Source organism: Dipodomys spectabilis, unplaced genomic scaffold, assembly GCF_019054845.1.
Source record: "Dipodomys spectabilis isolate Male_0828 unplaced genomic scaffold, ASM1905484v1 ptg000140l, whole genome shotgun sequence".
NCBI classification, from domain to species: Eukaryota; Metazoa; Chordata; class Mammalia; order Rodentia; family Heteromyidae; genus Dipodomys; species Dipodomys spectabilis.
The window spans coordinates 12864795-12883603 of record NW_024870817.1 but is presented as its reverse complement, the minus strand read 5'-3'; the positions used below and the strand labels follow the sequence as shown (position 1 = coordinate 12883603).

The window sequence follows — 18809 nt, the reverse complement described above, 5'->3', positions numbered from 1 at the left end:
GTTTTGTTTTATTTTCTTTGTTGCAGGGACTTTATGTCTTTGTGGTTTATTTTATTTTACACAACCAAATGTGCTGCCCTATGAAGGCCAGCTACACCGTGGAAATGAATGGTCACCCGGGACCCAGCACAGCCTTCTTCACCCCTGGCAGTGGAATGCCTCCTACTGGGGAAGAAATCAACAAGTCCACGCAGAATCTCATCAGTGCTATGGAAGAGGTGTGTTCATTCTCTCTCTCTCTCTCTCTCTCTCTCTGTCTGCTTGACCTCTATTGCCACTTACAAAAGTACAAGATGAGCTTACACCTGTAATCCTACCTACTTAAGAGCTAAGATTCACAGAATAAAGGTTCCAAGGTAGCTCAGCACCCCCCCCTCCCCCCCCCCCCTCGCCTCCAAAGGGAAAAAAAAAGTCTGTGAAAATGTGTCTCTAAAATAACCAGCAAGAGTCTGGGCAAGGAGGCATTGTCTATCTGGTAGAGTGCCAGCTAAGCAAGCTTGAAAAGAAACCCTGAATTCAATTGCTGCTACTGGCAAACATAAAGAAAAAGAGAGAGAGAGAAAAAAAAGATGAATAATGCCCAATACTAGGTGCTTAAGACCTCTTCTTACCGTTATCACTCACCTGTTGCCTAATTTCTTTTCTTCCCAACCCTGTGAGCTAGCCTGATAATAGTTTGTGTTAAGAAGACAGATAGAACAAAATTTGTCATTTTCTTGAAAATGTTTCTAATTTGACATGACAGTGACTGAGTCTAAAAATAGTTTTAAAAGACTATCTTCTTCCTGGGCTGTGGGTGTGGTCTGAGGCAGATCACCTACCTAGTAATCACAAGCCCTGAGTTAAAACTCTAGATTGCAAATAAAAGAAAAAAAATACTCTTAGTCTCCCAAATAGTTTCAACGTCTCTTTCTTTCCCTCCCATCATACTGCTTCAGTCTCAACAATCAGTAAAAAAAGAAAATCAGCTGATACTCATAAGAGTGCTTTAGCCACACTCCTGGAAAGTCAAGCCAGGATTTCCTCTGTAAAATCTACCTACCAGTGTTATCTGAATTCTGTCCACACCAGTTATTTCCTCTCTGAATCACACTGTTGCTATCTTGTCAGTAGCATGGGGCCAGTGTTAGATTTAAAAACATACCTGACCACAGCTGGCCAGAGGCAGTTCTGCAGGGTTCAAGATGAGCTTAATTATCGTTCCCTGTGGGGCCATGTTGCCCTTTCAGTAATAAGGAACCAGTTGAAACTGTTTATATCCTAAAAAAATGACAGGCAGTCAGGTACATGTGTCTGAATAGGAATTTTTTTTTGATAGATAGGTAGAAAGATAGATTACATAAATGCTAGTTGATGGATAAATAGTATAAAGTCTGCTCCTGGATGGTGAGCCGACTCCACCCTCTTCGCAGCAAAGTCTCCGCCCAGTGCCTGCGTTACCTAGGCAACTGGCACACCTGGAAAAAGTCATATCTGCATCTGCTGAGGTCACATCTGGATTCAATGTGACCACACCTTCCCCTCCTCCACTCCCCCACTCTAGATAAAGCCTAGCCCAGGGCAAGACGTCATCTTTCCCAGGTCTCTCCCAACCTTGTGGAGTGCCAACATGGCCTGCTGCCAGCCATAAGGATGAATAAACCTACCCCATACCTGAATACCATGTGCGTGGTGTACTTCTTACTCAGTCTCTCTTTAAAAACCTAACAAAGCTGGGTGCTGGTGTAATCCGAGCTACTCAGGAGGCTGAGATCTGAGGATCATGGTTCAAAGTCAGCCCGGGCAGAAAAGTCGGTGAGACTCTGATCTCCAATAAACTACTAGAAAAGTGGAAGTGGCCTGTGGCTCAAGAGGTAGAGCACTCCCCTTGAGCTGAAGAGCGCAGGGACAGCACCCAGGCCCAGAGTTCAAGCCCCATGACTAACAAAAACAAAAACAACAACAACAACAACAAAAAACCCTAACAAATAGTATACTACATTTCCAAAACTATTTTTTGTTCTGCATGACAGTATATAAAGTAATTTTAATTATGTCAGGTTAAAATTAAGATACAAGTTCAAAAATCAAGTTATACCAATATGTATACATGATAAATCTAATCTACATGTACATGCTATATAATATACTCATATACATGACTTACGTCATTTATAAACATACTTATGATTTATAACACATACAGATACAATATGTATACTATACACATGTACATGTATACATATAAATGATTGGTCCAAAAATAAAATGTAAAGAAATATCAATTAGCAATAGTTAAACAAATGATAGAAAAGTGGTTGCTGCAGACTGGAGGTGAGGGAAATGGGGCATTTTGTTCAAAATATACAAATTTTAGCTGTAAGGTAAAGAAGTTCAAGTGGAATAATTAAAAATGAAATATGTCTTTGGTACTTTTAAAAGTTTTGAAGTCTATTGTCATTTCAATATCCCAAAGGTTCTTTAAAAATGAATTATTTCACCATCATACCAACAAGGACAGATATATATTCAAATCCTTTGGTCAAAAATGAAGCTGCTAAAAAGAAATTTTGTGGTTATTTTGAATGGTTGTCAATTGAATAGTTATCTAGATTTGAACCATCCCATGGAGTATTCTTCAGCTAATAAAAGATTATTTGAACTATAGCTGATTGTTTAAATTCAAAGAAACTAAAATTAAATTGCATTACAGATACAGTTCATCATTCATGCTGGCCATATTTTAAGTGTTTGAGTAATCACGTGTGTCCCGTGACTGGAGAAGGCAGATACAAAGCAGTTCTCTCTTTCAAGAAAGTACTATTGGACAGTAATGGCTTAAAAGTTTAACTTCTTGGGCTGGGAAGGTGGCTCAGTGGTAGAGCGCTTGCCTTGCATGCCTGAGGCACTGGGTTCGATTCCTCAGCACCACATAAGCAAAAACAAAAAAGCTGGAAGTGGCGCTGTGGCTCAAGTGGTAGAGTGCTAGCCTTGAGCTGAAGAGCCGAGGGACAGCGCCCAGGCCCAGAGTTCAGGCCCCAGGACCTAAAAAAAAAAAAAAAAAGTTTAACTTCTTCATGAAATTTCTCTTATTTAAGGTTTTGTTTTCTCCTGTCCAGATTACTTTTAAAGTTCTCAAGTTGATTTTTCTAGTATAGAGTTCCAGCATCTCCTAGAAATACCTCTGTGGGCAGCCAGTGCCTGTCCAGCCACTGCTTCCGTGTTCTCTTTGGGTATTGCCCAAAGGTATAGCCTCAAGTGTGCTCTGCATTCCCCACTGCTTAGACTTGGCCTTCATCCAGCCATCAATGACACTGTCAAAGACCTACAAAGCCATACGGTTAGGGGGGAGCTAAGGAAGCGAAAGATAGGGGTAGTTTACCTCGAAGGACATGAATACATTTAGTCATTTCAGAATAGAACTATCTTCTCAACTAACTGATCAAAGGGAGGATTTAGGACATTTGAAAGAAGTTGCTTTTTTAAAAAATTCAGTAGGTCTTCCATCTGCCCAGCTATGTTAACTACAACACCTTAGATTAAAGATCAGGTGCGTGCGTCTCCTGGTGACATCTTGTTTCCCTTGCTCACATCTTCCGAAAAATTTAAATGCATGTATTGGATTACATTCTTCTCTTTATCCACTCATGACAGCATAGACATCCACATGTAATTCTGATACAACTATTGTTTAAAATCATCAGATGAGATTGGCCAAGAAAGAGACATCATTTTCTTTAAAAAAAAAAAAATTGTAAAATCAAATGTCATAATATTAAAAATACTCAATAGTTCTTTCATAAGCTCTCTATGGCAAAACATGAATGTGAATTGTTCATATAGGTTTGAGCATAAATGTGCATGTATTCACCACATGGTTTTCTTCTCCCTTACCCCATGAAAGGTGCCACCTGACTGGGAGAGAGCATCCTTCCAACAAGCCAGTCAGGCCAGCCCTGACTTGAAGACAAGTCCTCAAAATGGTGCCTCATTCCCTTCCTCTGGAGCATATGGCCAGGGGTCACTAATTGCTGATGAAGAATCCCAGGAGTTTGATGACTTGATATTTGCATTAAAAACTGGTATGTATGAAACCCACAAACTATGTTAGAAGGAGGTGCTCTTGCCAGACACAGTTCGCTCAGGTCTTTAATCCTAGTGACTCAGGAGGCTGAGACCTGGAGAATCAAGATTTGAAGCCAGCCCAGGTAGAAAACTCCATGAGACTGCAGCTCTAAATAACCCTCAAAATCTGGAGCAGAAAGTATGAGTCAAGTGGGAGAATGCCAGTTGAGCAAGCAAGTCAAGCAAGTTCAAGATTTTGAGTTCACAGCCTGGTACAAAAGGAGGAGGAGGAGGAGGAAGAGGGGGAGGAGGGGGGGAGGAGGAGGAGGGGGAGGAGGGGGGAGGAGGAGGAGGGGGAGGAGGGGGGAGGAGGAGGAGGAAGAAGAGGGGGAGGAGGAGGGGGAAGAAGAGGGGGAGGAGGAGGGGGAAGAAGAGAGTTGTGGGGGCTGGGAAGGTGGCTCAGTGGTAGAGCGCTTGCCTTGCATGCATGAGGCCCTGGATTCCATTCCTCAGCACCACATAAGCAAAAAGAAAAAAGCTGGAAGTGGCGCTGCGGCTCAAGTGGTAGAGTGCTAGCCTTGAGCTGAAGAGCTGAGGGACAGCACCCAGGCCCAGAGTTCAGGCCCCATGACCAGACCCCCCCCCAAAAAAACAAAGAAGAGTGTTGTGATAGTAGTAGTAGTAGTAGTAGTCTGTACTCTTGCCATAACACAATAGAGGTGCCATAGGTCATCCTTAGTACATCTTGATTGTTTTGACCTATTCCTAAATCCAGCTAACCTCAAAGATATTTTTTCTTGGCAACACATATAACGCAAACTAAAATTAATTTACAGTGATTTCCAAATCTTGTTCCTTTTTTTTTTTTTTTTTTTTTTTGCCGGTTGTGGGGCCTGTACTTTGGGCCTGGGCGCTGTCCCTCAGCTCTTCAGCTCAAGGCTAGCGCTCTACCACTTGAACCACAGCACCACTTCCAGCTTTTTTTTTTTCTGCTTATGTGGTGCTGAGGAATTGAACCCAGGGCCTCATGCATGCAAGGCAAGCACTCTACCACTGAGCCACCTTCCCAGCCCAAAAATCTTGTTCCTGTATGCACCAAAGAACCCTTTCTTTCTTAAGGAATATTTCTGATCAGAAAATTTCAAAGGCAAGAAGTGGTGCTGTGGCTCAAGTGGTAGAGAAAATTTCAAAGGCAGTGTAGTAAGCATTATATTATTCTATAGTTTCACATATTTCAATATTTCATTTATTCCTCTCTCTATAAATGTATATCTGTATATCTGTTGTGTGTGTGTATATAATGTGTACACACACACACATACACACATACATACATACTCCTTCACACACAGAGGAAGGATTCATTTCAGTTCACAGTTCCACAGGTTTTAGTCATGGAGGAAGGACATAGAAAAGGAAAGCCATTTACTTCATGGGAGCCAGAAAGCAAGAGTAATAAGAAAGGGTAGGGTGATGACATACCCTTCCAAGCATGCTGCCAGTACCCATTTCCTCCAATTAAACACCACCTTCCACACAGCCACAACTGATATTGCCTGCTTGGATTCTGACCAGCACTCTCCTTGAGGTCTTCACAGCTGTAATTCTATGAGAGGATCCCTTGACCGAGTGTGTTTGGGAAACTGAAGATTCACAACTCACCTTAGCATTTTAGAAGCTCTAAAAAAAGTTCCAGAGTGAAGAGATTTACTTTAATTTAATTTAGAGCTTCTGGATACATTTAGTGATTGTTTTATTTTGGTGTACTACAGTACTTGCTGTTTATTATTATTATTATTATTAAAATTGCTATTTGGAAGTCACATTAAGGGCTTGAACTTTTAGAGAACATAGTGAGCCAGGAAGATTTTTGAAAAGAGACATGACAGGGTACCACTTGATTTTGAGGCAAAATGCTTTTATGAAGGTGTGAAAAGTAACTAGAAGCAACATCAGAAAAGCTGAGAGAAGATGATCCTCGACCAAGGGAATGTAGAGAATGAAAAAACAAACATAAGAATACAAGAGAAATGCTAAGAAGGAGCCAGGCGCTGGTGGCTCACAACTGTAATCCTAGCTACTCATGAGGCTGAGATCTGAGGATTGCGGTTCCCTGGCAGGAAAGTCCATGAGACTCTTATCTCCAAGTAACCACTAGAAAACCGGAAGTGGTGCTGTGGCTCAAGCGGTAGAGCTGAAGAGCGCAGAGTTCAAGCCCCATGACCAACAAAAAAAAAAAAGAAAAGAAAAAGAAATGCTAAAGAGGAACTAAATGGGTATGAGAACAGTAATAAAAGCATCTGCTTCTCACTTGGATGACAAGAAATCATACAACAGGGCTGGGAAGGTGGCTCAGTGGTAGAGTGCTTGCCTTGCATGCCTGAGGCCCTGGGTTCGATTCCTCAGCACCACATAAACAAAAAGAAAAAAGCCAGAAGTGGTACTGTGGCTCAAGTGGTAGAGCACTAGCCTTGAGCTGAAGAGCTGAGGGACAGTGCCCAAGCCCAGAGTACAGGCCCCACAACTGGACCGTAAAAAAAAAGAAAGAAAGAAAGAAATCATACAACAGAGCACTCATTTATTTGATTGCAAGAGAAACTGATTTGATCAGACTTGGATCTTAGCATTTGAGATGTGCTCATGAAAAGAATGATCTTTGTGGCTATGGGGATGAATAAATTTGACCTGGGGGCTGGGAAGGTGGCTCAGTGGTAGAGCGCTTGCCTTGCATGCCTGAGGCCCTGGGTTCGATTCCTCAGCACCACATAAGCAAAAAGAAAAAAGCTGGAAGTGGCACTGTGGCTCAAGTGGTAGAGCACTAGCCTTGAGCTGAAGAGCTGAGGGACAGCGCCCAGACCCAGAGTTCAAGCCCCACGACCGGACCCAAAAAATAAAAATAAAAATAAATAAATAAATTTGACCTGGGAGAGTAGAAGGGAGGATGGGGATTAAAATCAAGGACAGACAAAAGACCAGACAAGAAAAGGGAAAGAAGAGCAATATACTAACTAATGCTACATTAAAAATGGAGTAGAAGCTTGATACAAGCAGTTCAAGCCTGTCACCCTAGCCACTTAGGAGTTCACAGAATAGCAGCTTAAGACCACCCAGGCATAAAAGGCAACCAGATTCCTTCTAACTCAATAGCTGGACAATGGTATGAGCTTGTTACTCTCGCTTCACTGGAAGCGCAATGGCTGGGTCCAGTAGTGTGTAACTGTTATCCACAGTGAAAGGAAGAAGCATAAATAGGAGAATCACAACCCAGGCAGACCTATGCATAAAGGGATTCCTATTATAAAAATAACCAAGATAAACTGGCTAGAGGCATCACTTGAGTTGGAAAACACCTACCTTTATTCCCTAACGCTGCAAAAGGAGTGAAGAAGAGGAGGAGGAGGAGGAGGAGGAGGAGGAGGAGGAGGAGGAGGAGGAGGAGGAGGAGGAGGAGGAGGAGGAGGAGGAGGAGGAGGAGGAGGAGGAGGAGGAGGAGGAGGAGGAGGAGGAGGAGGAGGAGGAGGAGGAGGAGGAGGAGGAGGAGGAGGAAGAAGAAGAAAAAGAAGAAGAAGAAGAAGAAGAAGAAGAAGAAGAAGAAGAAGAAGAAGAAGAAGAAGAAGAAGAAGAAGAAGAAGAAGAAGAAGAAGAAGAAGAAGAAGAAGAGGAAGAGGAGGAGGAAGAGGTGATGATAGTAGTAGTAGTAGTGGTGGAGAAGGAGGAAGAGGAGGAAAAAGAAAACAGAAGGCCCCTAGAGAAATTTTAGCAAGATCATAAAGAAAACTGAAGAGGGTAAAGACTTTGGGGAAATAGAGAATAATTAACTCTATAAAACAATGGTTAGTGTTGAGACTAAAAAAGGGACTTTCAGGTAGTGTCAGTTGTTGGTGTTCTGACACTGGAGACATAGAATGAATTCCTGAAGCATAATTAAATTAGATCTGTGATAAATATATATATATATATATATATATATATATATGTCACAAGTATTAACTTCCTCTGGTTCAGGAATGCATGGAATGACTTGCTTACTTACAAATTTAGTTTAGCATTCCTTAGTGTTCTTAAAGCTCACTAGGAAATAAAAGATCAACATAACAATCTCTAGTATCGATCTCTCTATTTTTAGGAAATGGGGCTACTATACTAGAGCAACTCACCCAGCCTTCTATTATAAGATAAGGGCAAATAAAGGAACAACAGCCCACATGATTCCCTCTCCAGCAGAATGTACCATTGACTTATAGGTAAGATTAGGCCAAACAATAGTTTTATTTGAACCACATAGCACTTTATCAGTCTGTGAGCCAATATTCAAAACTTAAATATACCCCATAAAAATGAGCATTTATAGAAAAAGCTACCAAACTGGACTGCAGCTGAGTAACAGCTGCCCCTTTGGCCATGAGCTCTTCATTTTCTCCTGTGTCCACAGAATCTATGTCACTAGCATTGTTGTCCTCTGTAAGTTTGCAAACTTTGAACCAACTCAGGGATACCTTTATTTTTTCAAGTCAAAGTACATGAAACAGAGTGTCTTCTAAGACACACATTTGAACCTGTAAATAATTTTTAGATTGCTAGTATACACTTGAATACATTTTAATTAAGTTTAAGTAGTATCAAATGATTTAAATTTTGCTGTTTTATAAATTTTGATGTATGAAGATAGGAATTTTATATTATTTTTAAAACTACTCTGAAGTTGTCTCAGTACCTTACTAATTTGATACCTACTGTTACTCATCTTTAAAAATGTATGCAAAGACTGGTCTTTTGCAGTTTGGAAGTTATACATCGTTTTCTTTTCTCTCTTAACTTTTGTTTCCATTTTACTTCCTGTGCATAACTTTGTCTTACCATACTGTTTCATGCTTGACATCCATTCATTTCCCTCTCCTAAGACTTCTTCTTTGTCCAGATCAAAGTATTACAGGCTGCAGGGTCTTAGTTACTTTTTCTTTGTAAAATAGCCATTATCTTACCAGTTTGCTCAAGGTTTTTCCGAAGCAGACAGTAGTGTTTTCCCAGCAGAGAAGCATGGATCCTTTGTTCTTTGAAGGCCTAAAGTCTTTAGGATTTTCTTCAAAAATATTACTTTCAGATGCCAAGCAAGTAGCATTACAATTCAAGGGAGTGGGGTGAAAAGAATGACTAATAGTTTGCAGGGGAATTTTGTTTTGTTTTGTCTTGTTTTGTTTTTATTCTTTATGCATAAATGCAAGCCTAGGGTTGCCTGGTCTTAGAAAATAAGAACTTTTCAATTTTAACAGCTTACTAATTTTTTTTTTAATGCATTATCATCCAGGCACTGGTGGTTCATGCCTGTCATCCTAGCTACTCAGGACGTGAGATTTGAGGATTGCTGTTCTAAGCCAGCTGGACAGGAAACTCCGTGAGACTCTTATCTCCAATAAATTCCTCAACAAACAAACAAACAAACAAGCAACAACAAAAATAGAGCCAGAAGTAGCACTGTGTCTCAAGTGGAAGAGTACTCTCCTTGAGCAAAAGAAGCTCAGGGACAGTATCCAAGTACAGAGTGCAAGCCCTAAGACTGGCAAAAAAAAAAAAAAAAAAAGACAACCATTGTTATTGGAAATATTCTTAAATATTTCATATTTTAGTTGGGTAATTTATTGGCGATAAGAGTCTCATGGACTTTCCTGTGTGAGCTGGCTTAGAACCATGATCCTTCTGGTTTTGAGGAATGGTTAAAGGAATACACAGGGCTCTGTCTTTATGAATCCAGGCTGGAATTAACAAGGTAACATAGCACCCATCAGAGACCACATCAGTTTTGGAAGAAGCTCTCCAATGAGCCAGGGTTGGAAAACACCTATGAGTGGGCTACAGCCAGACAATGGAGCATGGTGAAAGCCGAAGCTGGCAATTCCAGCCTAGATGCAGGTGGCAGTAAGACTGATGTTTGCCCTGGAGAACGAAAGGGCAATGAGTGCAGAGTGGTCCAGAGGAGATGTTGAGAGTTGGGAAGCAAAGCCTGGTTTACCAACATCTCCATTGTCTGAACCCTCGCAGTGTTCACAGTTCCCTATGAGCCACAAGAAGGACAATCTAAAATAACAAGTACATAATCTAACAAAAATGTTAAGAGAACTGTTATATTTCATAAGTAAGAGAGGCAATGCCTGAGTTGATGGGGTTTATGTGATGTCTTGGTTTTCATCTGGGTGCTGAGGATTGCATGTGAAGGACTTGCCTCTCCCCTCTCAGCCCAGTCTTTTTATGTATCCAAAGATGGAATATGAGGATTGATTCTCACCTTATTCCTCTGGGTCAAGCAAAGCACCATGCTTGTGCTCACATGCTTGTCCTCAGGTGGGCTGCTCTGACCTTGGTTTAACTGAAAGCCCCTCTTACCCCAGGTAGAACATTCATTCCACTCAGGGCCTGGCCAAGGACACCATCCTTGGCCCCAAAGAAACCATAGACATTTCTTTTTCTTTTTCTTTTTGAATTTTCTACTTCCTTGTTAAGACCTATAGAAACCCACCCCAAAATCCAGGCCCTTGCACAACCTCCAAACCCATGGGGAGGTCAGTGTCCCTCACTGGTAATAAATAGTCATAGCCTGTTGACTATTGAGTCCAGCCTATTCCTTTTCCATTCTCCTTCATTTTCCTCACAGCGTATGCCAGATTCGTGCTAATGCGACTCAGCTATAGCCCCCGCTGAGTGGATGGTGGCAGAGGCCTTAAGCTGCTCAGCAGCACTAGCATCATATAGTGTTGGCTGCAGAGCAATCAAGAATCCAACGGATCATGTTGGCTTTAAAGCAAGGCTCAAGGCAAGGCCACCAGTGCTGAAACAGCTGTAAGAGATGTGAGAAAAAGCAAAAGAGCTCTGGAAAGAGCCAGCTCATTAGAGGAAGAGATGGGCAAGTGATGTACATGGCTCAGAAGCAAGGGAAGCAAGAGTTTTAACAGCAGCCTTTAACTGACTTGCTATGAAGGACAGAGACCCAGGAGAGGGAGCACTTGGCTAGAAGGAGGATCAGTAGGCTACTTCCTTCTCCAAACAGGTTATGCTGAAGCTAAATCAACATCTTCCAATAGCTGCCTACTTCAGAATCGCGGATCCACTATCACAGGGAGGGATGTCTCCACCTCTACAAGCGTGTGCATACAAGCGTGTGCGCACGCACACACACCCACACACCCACCACTGGTTTCACACTTCTCTCCTTTTTTCGCTGAGTGGAGTAATGAGTATAGGAGAGGGACTGGGATCTGTAATGTCTTGCTGATTCATGCCAGCACAACCTCTGACCACATCCCAGTTCTCTCTGCGTGTGTGTGTGTGTGTGTGTGTGTGTGTGTGTGAGAGAGAGAGAGAGAGAGAGAGAGAGAGAGAGAGACACAGAGACAGAGACAGAGAGACAGAGAGACAGAGACAGAGACAGAGACAGACAGACAAAGGAAGAGAGAAGACTACATGAGAGTTTACCTGTTCCTCTCAATTACAGAAGAGAATCGATGTTAATCTGGCATAGTTTGAAGTGCTCTGAATTATACTGAGATGGGGGAGGGAGATACTGAGATGGGGGAGGGAGAGTTGTTGCATAGTGGAACTTCCTGCAAGGAGAGATGTTGACCTTGTCTTCAGTGAACAGCCCTGGAGCTTCCTGGGATTCCTAGGCCAATGTTTTGCACTGTGTTACATAACTGCCTTTATCTTGGGATCAGTCTGATCCTTTAAAGTGCTGAAGAAGTCCAGGCGTCACCCTCCCCCACCCAGCCACTGACAGACAGTCACACAGGATGGAACTGCTGGAGGCCATGGAGATTGTGGGGTGGAGTTTTCAGGTGTTCTAACAACAAATGCCAACCCCTGGCTGGAAAAATTCAATAACCTGCCTGATTTCCTGCTGTGATAAGCCCTTGACTGAGAAGCCTGCTCTCTGGTTCTCGCAGTAGATTACACCTGTCCACACTGTGGAAACAAGCACATCTTTACACCTTCAAAAGTTAACGTCTCCTTTTAAAAACTACCTATATAGCTCTTGGGGTTTTCTTTGTTTGTATTTTTACACATACAGAAATAAGTATCTTCACCCTTAATTCATTACAGTAGGGCTGGAGGCGTGGCTCAAGAAGCAGAGCATTTTGTTAAACACAAGCAAAAGGCTCTGAGTTCAAACCCCAGTCACATTAAAAGAAGAAGAAGAAAACTCATTTTGTTAATAGTTTTGGACTTTGTGTTTTTTCTCTTTCCATTGCAAGGTGCTGGTCTCAGTGTCAGTGACAATGAATCTGGTCAAGGCAGCCAGGAGGGAGGAACGTTGACTGACTCACAGATTGTGGAACTCAGAAGGATACCCATCGCTGATACCCACCTCTGACAGCCTCACTAATCTTTAGAATCACAGCCTCACTAATATTTACAACAGGATAGCTTCACATTTGTCCTGGATTTTGTACCCTATTAGTATCTACAGCCATGTACTGGGAATCTGTGTACTGTACTGAATGATTAGCATGAACGTGACTGCTCTATTTGGAATAAAAATTACTTACTTATATATATATGCAACGGTTATCGTGAAAGACTGGATCCATTTACGAATGACTAGGATGCACCTATTCTAATAATATTAGTGGCTGTTCAATCATCCTATTTAGCTAACATTGTTTAATGAAAGTAATAATCAATAAAAAAAACAATAGAATACATTTGGTATCGCTCAGGCTCATTATTTATTAAGAAATGGGCACAAGCAAACTATCTACATGATGACAAGCATCTATTTCTCCTATCCTTGATAAAGTGATTTAGATTCAGGTCTTCTCTACATCTAGAAAACTTTAATCCCTGGAAAATGTAAAATGAATAGTCTGTTGATCCTTCACCTACGTGTGGACCAGGATGCTACAACTGGCTTAGTGGTCTATCAACTGAATATGTTTCTGCTCATTTTAAAATTAAGGATCGGAATGCTTTCCAGAATGAATGTTCTGTCCCCAGTTAAAAATAACTCCCCCTGGCTAAGAGCAGGATCATCCAAACAGTACAGTCTGCTTCGGAGAAAACTTCCTTGGTTTGGAATTTTCAGTCTTTCTTTGTCTTGGAATGAGAAATCAGAAAGTAGATCCTAGAACACTGTTGTGGTTGAGATGACCTCATTGGCTATCATTCAAGAAGATTCATTCAGAACAGACAATGTTGTTCGGAGGAAACCGCTTTGACCTTTTGTTTGAGGAGTCTTAAGTATTTTTGAAAAAAATATAAGTATCATCTCAAAAAGAAAAAAGTAATTTTTTAAAAATCAAAGGAAGTTCTTTTCTATAAATAATTTCCTTTAAAGCTATAATTAAAGCATCAGAATGATGTGTCTTTGCTCTTAAGTATGGATTTATGAGCTGGACAGAGGTGGTTAACACTTATAATACTATCTACTCAAGAGGCTGAGACTTGAGAATCAAGGTTCAAAGCCAGCCTAGGCAGAAAAGTCTATGAGACTCTTATCTCCAAATAACCAGAAAAAAAACCTGGACTGGAGGCATGCCCCAAGTAGTTTAGTGCTGGCCATGAGCACAAAACCCAAGTAAGAATGGTCCTGAGTTTAAGGACTCCTATTGGCACTATTGTACAAGAAGAAAAAAAAGAAAAAAGAGGAGGAGGAACAGGAAAAGCTTTATGTTTTATGAGGTGGTATTATTTATCTCGATAAACTTCAAAGTGACTCCTCTTTTTGAGAGATTTCCCCATACCCATTTCCTCCATCTTGTATTGAGTTTTATTTGAATGTAGAAAAAAAAAGGTCGTATCTTTGATGGACATCTAATTCTTTGGGAGAGACTTTAGAAATCTTAGTAATAACAATGAATTTAAGTGACAAGTTAGTTATGTCTTTAACCTTACAACACTGCACTGTAGTCTGCTCCATAAAGAAGTTATAATAGAGAAAACGGAATGTGAGGGGCTTGGGAGTTGGCTCAGTGGTAGAGCGCTTGCCTCACATGCATGAGGCCCTGGGTTTGATTCCTCAGCACCACATAAGCAAAAAAAGCCAGAAATGGCACTGTGGCTCAAGTGGTAGAGCGCTAGCCTTGAGCTGAAGAGCTGAGGGACAGTGCCCAGGCCCAGAGTTCAGGCCCCACGGTTGACAAAAAAAAAAAAAGGAACTAAAATTTTAAAAAAATTTAAAAAATGGAATGTGAAAAATTTGAAACTGGGAAGCATGTAAAAATTATCAGTAGATTTTACTGGCTTTGGGTTTAGGTAAATGATTACAGAAATATAAAAGCACATTGCATGCAATCCACATGTTTTACATTTTTGCAAGATTCCTAGATATCTAGCTCTCTAAAAAACTCAATTGTTGATCATTTTTTTTTCATTTGTTCATGCTTTCCAGGTTTGGAAAAATAAGCAAGCAAGGTCCTTTTTCTTCTTCCAGATTATTAAGATTATTATTGCTGTTTTGCTACCTATCTTGATAGAAACAAAAGAAACCCTGCATTGTTCTTTTAAATGTTGGAAGGAAAAAACAAAGTTTTAGAATCCACAGTAATAGAACGAGTAAGCTTCACATGCCAACAGCTGTAGTAGGTTAGAGTTTCCTCCACAGAGTAGACTGCAGTGGGACCCTGCTGCAGGAGGGCAGGAATATGTGGGAAGAGGTAAGTTACCCAAGTTCAGAGAATGAAAACTGAATGACACCCCTTTTCTTTTCTTTTCTTTTTTTCTTTTTTTGGGTCTGGTGGTGGGGCCTGAACTCTGGGCCTGGGTGCTGTCCCTCAGCTCTTCAGCTCAAGGCTAGCGCTCTACCACTTGAGCCACAGCACCACTTCCGGCTTTTTTCTTTTTGCTTATGTGGTGCTGAGGAATCGAACCCAGGGCCTCAGGTATGCAAGGCAAGCCCTCTACCACTAAGCCACCTTCCCAGCCACAAATGACACCCCTTTTCAACAGGTGATCCTCTTCTTATCCCTGACATTGCTTTTACAGTTTTCATGTCATAAAATTCTCATTCCATAAAACTCTTTCTTTGGAACTATCCAATTTGATTATTTTAAGAAAAGTGTGGTTAAACCATATACTGCCACATAAATTCAGCATGATATGTGTAGCATTAATTCTATTCACAGTATCATTGATTCTATTCACCGTGTAATTTGTGGTGTTGAGCAATCATCACTTTTATTTCCAAAATATTTATACCTCCACAGAGTTTCTTTTCTCTAAGACAACAGCGAGCATTTCACTAGTCCTGAGAATCTTTTTGAGTATAACCCTAAGTTTCTGGGTACATATGTTTGACTATAAGTCTTAATTAGATAAATAGTATTGACCTTCCCACTGTGGCTAAATGCCAGGGTAAGTCTCCTCTAGACAGCCTGGTTGTGTCGGGAACAAAGAACACTGGGAGTGTTCCTTTATAGTTTTCTTTATAGCCTTTTAATTGTTCATGGCATTCAACCAATCTCTCCCAATTCTCTAGCAAGATGCAAGTCAAAGACTGCATTATCAATGAATGGTACTTAAAGAAGGGTCTAAATGACTGAAGGTAGGGAAGTATTCCATTACCTTGAATCCCTTACGATATTTTTCACTGACTGCTGAAACAAACTTCACCCTTGATGACGTTATTCTTGATGATAAAATGTATTTGGCACATTAATTTTATTCATACTCAGCTCATCTCACCAAATTTTTACCATATAAATTCCATATTATCAGAAAAACACAGACTTTTACTTTTGAAAAAAAATAGAAAATCACAGATGTATTATGAAGCTATAACCCATCCTAGCTAGCACGTACTGAATATAAGCACACTATTCTCATGTGGAAAACATTGAATACATGTGATCTGGGCCTGTTCAATCATCTTGACAACCTAGTAACTACTTTAATTAGGAAATTACTACCCTAGAGATAAAAGTGTTTAACAAAGAATATATCCAAGACAATTCAGGTATCTATAAATACTTCAGTGTCATTGATTTATAGTTTACAAAATCTTCTACTAAAGCAAATGGGTTAGTAAAAGACAGTTTATAGGTTTATATGGCTTCTGCAGAAAAGAAAAACTGAGTAATAATGCTGTTTTCCATCACCTATGATTATGGGTTATTATAACTGCCATTACCTTGCACTTGGGACTGTGCAGGGTACCTTTGTTCAGTTCCCCACACACCCTGTGGAGCCTCTAGATGAAATACTGATTTAGTCCTGTGGGTTTCTTATGTAAATAAACATAAGCAATCATGGTTTTCTAACAGATAAAATAATTCAACTTTCATTAGAGTCATCACAGGTAAGAATAATTATCTGTAATACCACTCGAGGGAGTTCACGAGCAAAATCATAAATATGTTTCTTAGGAATGAACAGCTAGCATTTGCTTTATGGTACAAATAAAAGAAAACAATGCAAATCAATTCACAACATTTATTTGGTATTTGGAATATGATTAGGTTTACTTCAAAGTGGGGTGTGTGTGTGTGTGTGTGTGTGTGTAAGACAATAAATATTGGGGGAAAGTTTGGACCAAGAAAAGCCATCAAAGCTGGGCAGAATGGTGCACACTTGTAAACCTAGGGCAAGAGAACATGCATTCAAGACTACACTGAGGGACTCCTATCCCCCCAAAATAAACATTTAGTTTATAAAGCATATTTTATAAACTATAAAACATTTAGTTTATAAAGCATATTTTGATCCACTTGTAATACTAACTACTTAGTGGGCTGATATGTGAGGATCACAGTTTGCTCTCAGCCTGGACAGGAAATTCTGTGATACTCTTATCTTCAATTAAGCACTCAAAATAGCCAGAAGTAAAGCTGTGGATCAAGTGGTAGAGTGCTATCCTTGAGCAGAAAAGCTCGAGGGCTGTGCACAGGCCCTGAGTTCAAAGCCCACGATCAGTACAAAAGTAAATAAATACAGAAATGGCATTTTGAGAGAGAAGTCTCACAAAGAGTGTAAATGAGGATGAATATGGTCTAAGTAGTATTTTGGCATTACTGAAAATAGAAAAATGAAGCTTCACGAAGCTGTTTGAAGAAGGGAAACTGGGATAAGAGATTGTGATGGGGGAGTAAGGTTGACTAAGACACCCTGTATACATGTGTTGAAATGTCACAATGAACCCCCTTTGTACAGCTAATGTATTCCACTAAAAATAATAAGTCTCAACAAGACATTTTAAGGCTTATTCACAGTGTATGAAACCATCCAACATTCTCCTCCATACTCCAACTACTCTTATTCTGTACATGCATCAAAATCATCCCAAGTACGTTTACATCCTATAGGATATTAATGCTAAGCATTCAATGACAGTCTTGAAAGAATCAGTATGTACACCAGCATGAAATAGGACAGTACTTTAGAACTGCTAAGGCATTAGTGTTCCTTTCCTGAATATTAAAATAACACAGGAATTATGTAGTAAAAGAGTGATACCTCTTATTAAAAAGCCATCTTTATCTCTACAGCCCATCTGCACTGTGATGTAATGCACAATTTCTTTTATTTTGAAGATTGCATAATAAGTAGTCTATTGTATGCACATACCACATTTTCTTTTTCCATTCATCTGTTAGCACAAGTCTAAGTTCTTGGCTATTATGACTCATAGTGCTGCAATGATTACAGAGTGTTAATAGCACTTCAGATCTTGATTTCAATTCTTCTGGATAAATACCCAGAGGTAAGATTACTAGACCCTATGGCAATTCTATTTTAAGCCTTTTGAAAAACCTCCATATTATTTTTCCAGACAGGCCACTTCCATATGAGCTCCTATGAGTTGTCTTCAAGAGTTCACAACCCCACCAAAAATTGCTGACTGGGGGGTGGGGGAAGGATGCATATCATCATCATCATCATCATCATCATGTTTTGTTGATAGTGGTCATGGGCTTGAACTTGAGGCCTAGGCATTATCCCCGAGCTCTTCTGTTCAAGGCTAGTGCTCTTTCACTTTGAGGCCCAGCACCACTTGAGCTTTGCTGGTGGGTAATTGGAGATGAGTCTCATAGACTTCCCTGCCTATGCTGGTTTTGAACCACGAGTCTCAGATCTCAGCTTCCTCCTGAGTAGCTAGGATTATAGGTGTGAGCTACCACCAGCACACAGCTATTTTATTTTTATTAGCTATACAAGAGTTGATTTCACTGATGATATCTCCATTCCATGCATATATACAATGCATTTTATCCAATCTTTTCTACTGCTCTCTGATATTCCTCATTCCTTTCCTAATACAATTTCAAGAGTTTTCATTGTTCTTTTCATACTTAAAGACATTGACTTCAACGATCGACACCAGCTCACTTTCATCCTTATTAGCCCAATTCACTAATATCTCACTTGGAATTTGTGTGTGTGTGTGTGTGTGTGTGTGGCAGACAGCCATTCTGACAGATGTGAGGTGTGTCTCGTTGTGGTTTTGACTTGCATTTTGCTAGTGCCTAGTGACATTGAGAGGTTTCCATCTGCTTCTGGCCATTGACATGTCTGCTTTAAAATGGTTTTGAAGCAGAATTATAGCATTTTTTGGTGTTTTGTTACTTTTGTTTTACCTTCAGTTATAGCAGTATATTTTGTATCTTAAGACTCTTTATCCGGATATATGATGTCACTATTTTCCCTCATTTCATAGGTTCCCTCTTCACTTTGTCAGTACTAAACTAGTTGAACTAGTAGTATCAGACTGAAATGTTGGTTGCCAAGGGATGAGGAAAGGAGAAATCATACAGTACGAATCAACTGAAGTAAGGTGGCTGAGCCTA

General features: G+C 40.4%; 1 protein-coding gene across 1 annotated transcript in view; it reads left to right on the top strand.

Annotated features, from left to right (window-relative positions):
• Adgrv1 (adhesion G protein-coupled receptor V1) overlaps positions 1-12697 on the top strand; it is a 479179-nt gene extending 466482 nt beyond the window's left edge. The window contains exons 87-89 of the mRNA XM_042690972.1: positions 27-218; positions 3884-4061; positions 12285-12697. Coding sequence (XP_042546906.1) covers positions 27-218; positions 3884-4061; positions 12285-12403 — 489 coding nt within the window. The 3' untranslated portion in view covers positions 12404-12697. The remainder of the gene's footprint in view (positions 1-26; positions 219-3883; positions 4062-12284) is intronic.
• Positions 12698-18809: the final 6112 nt, after the last annotated feature.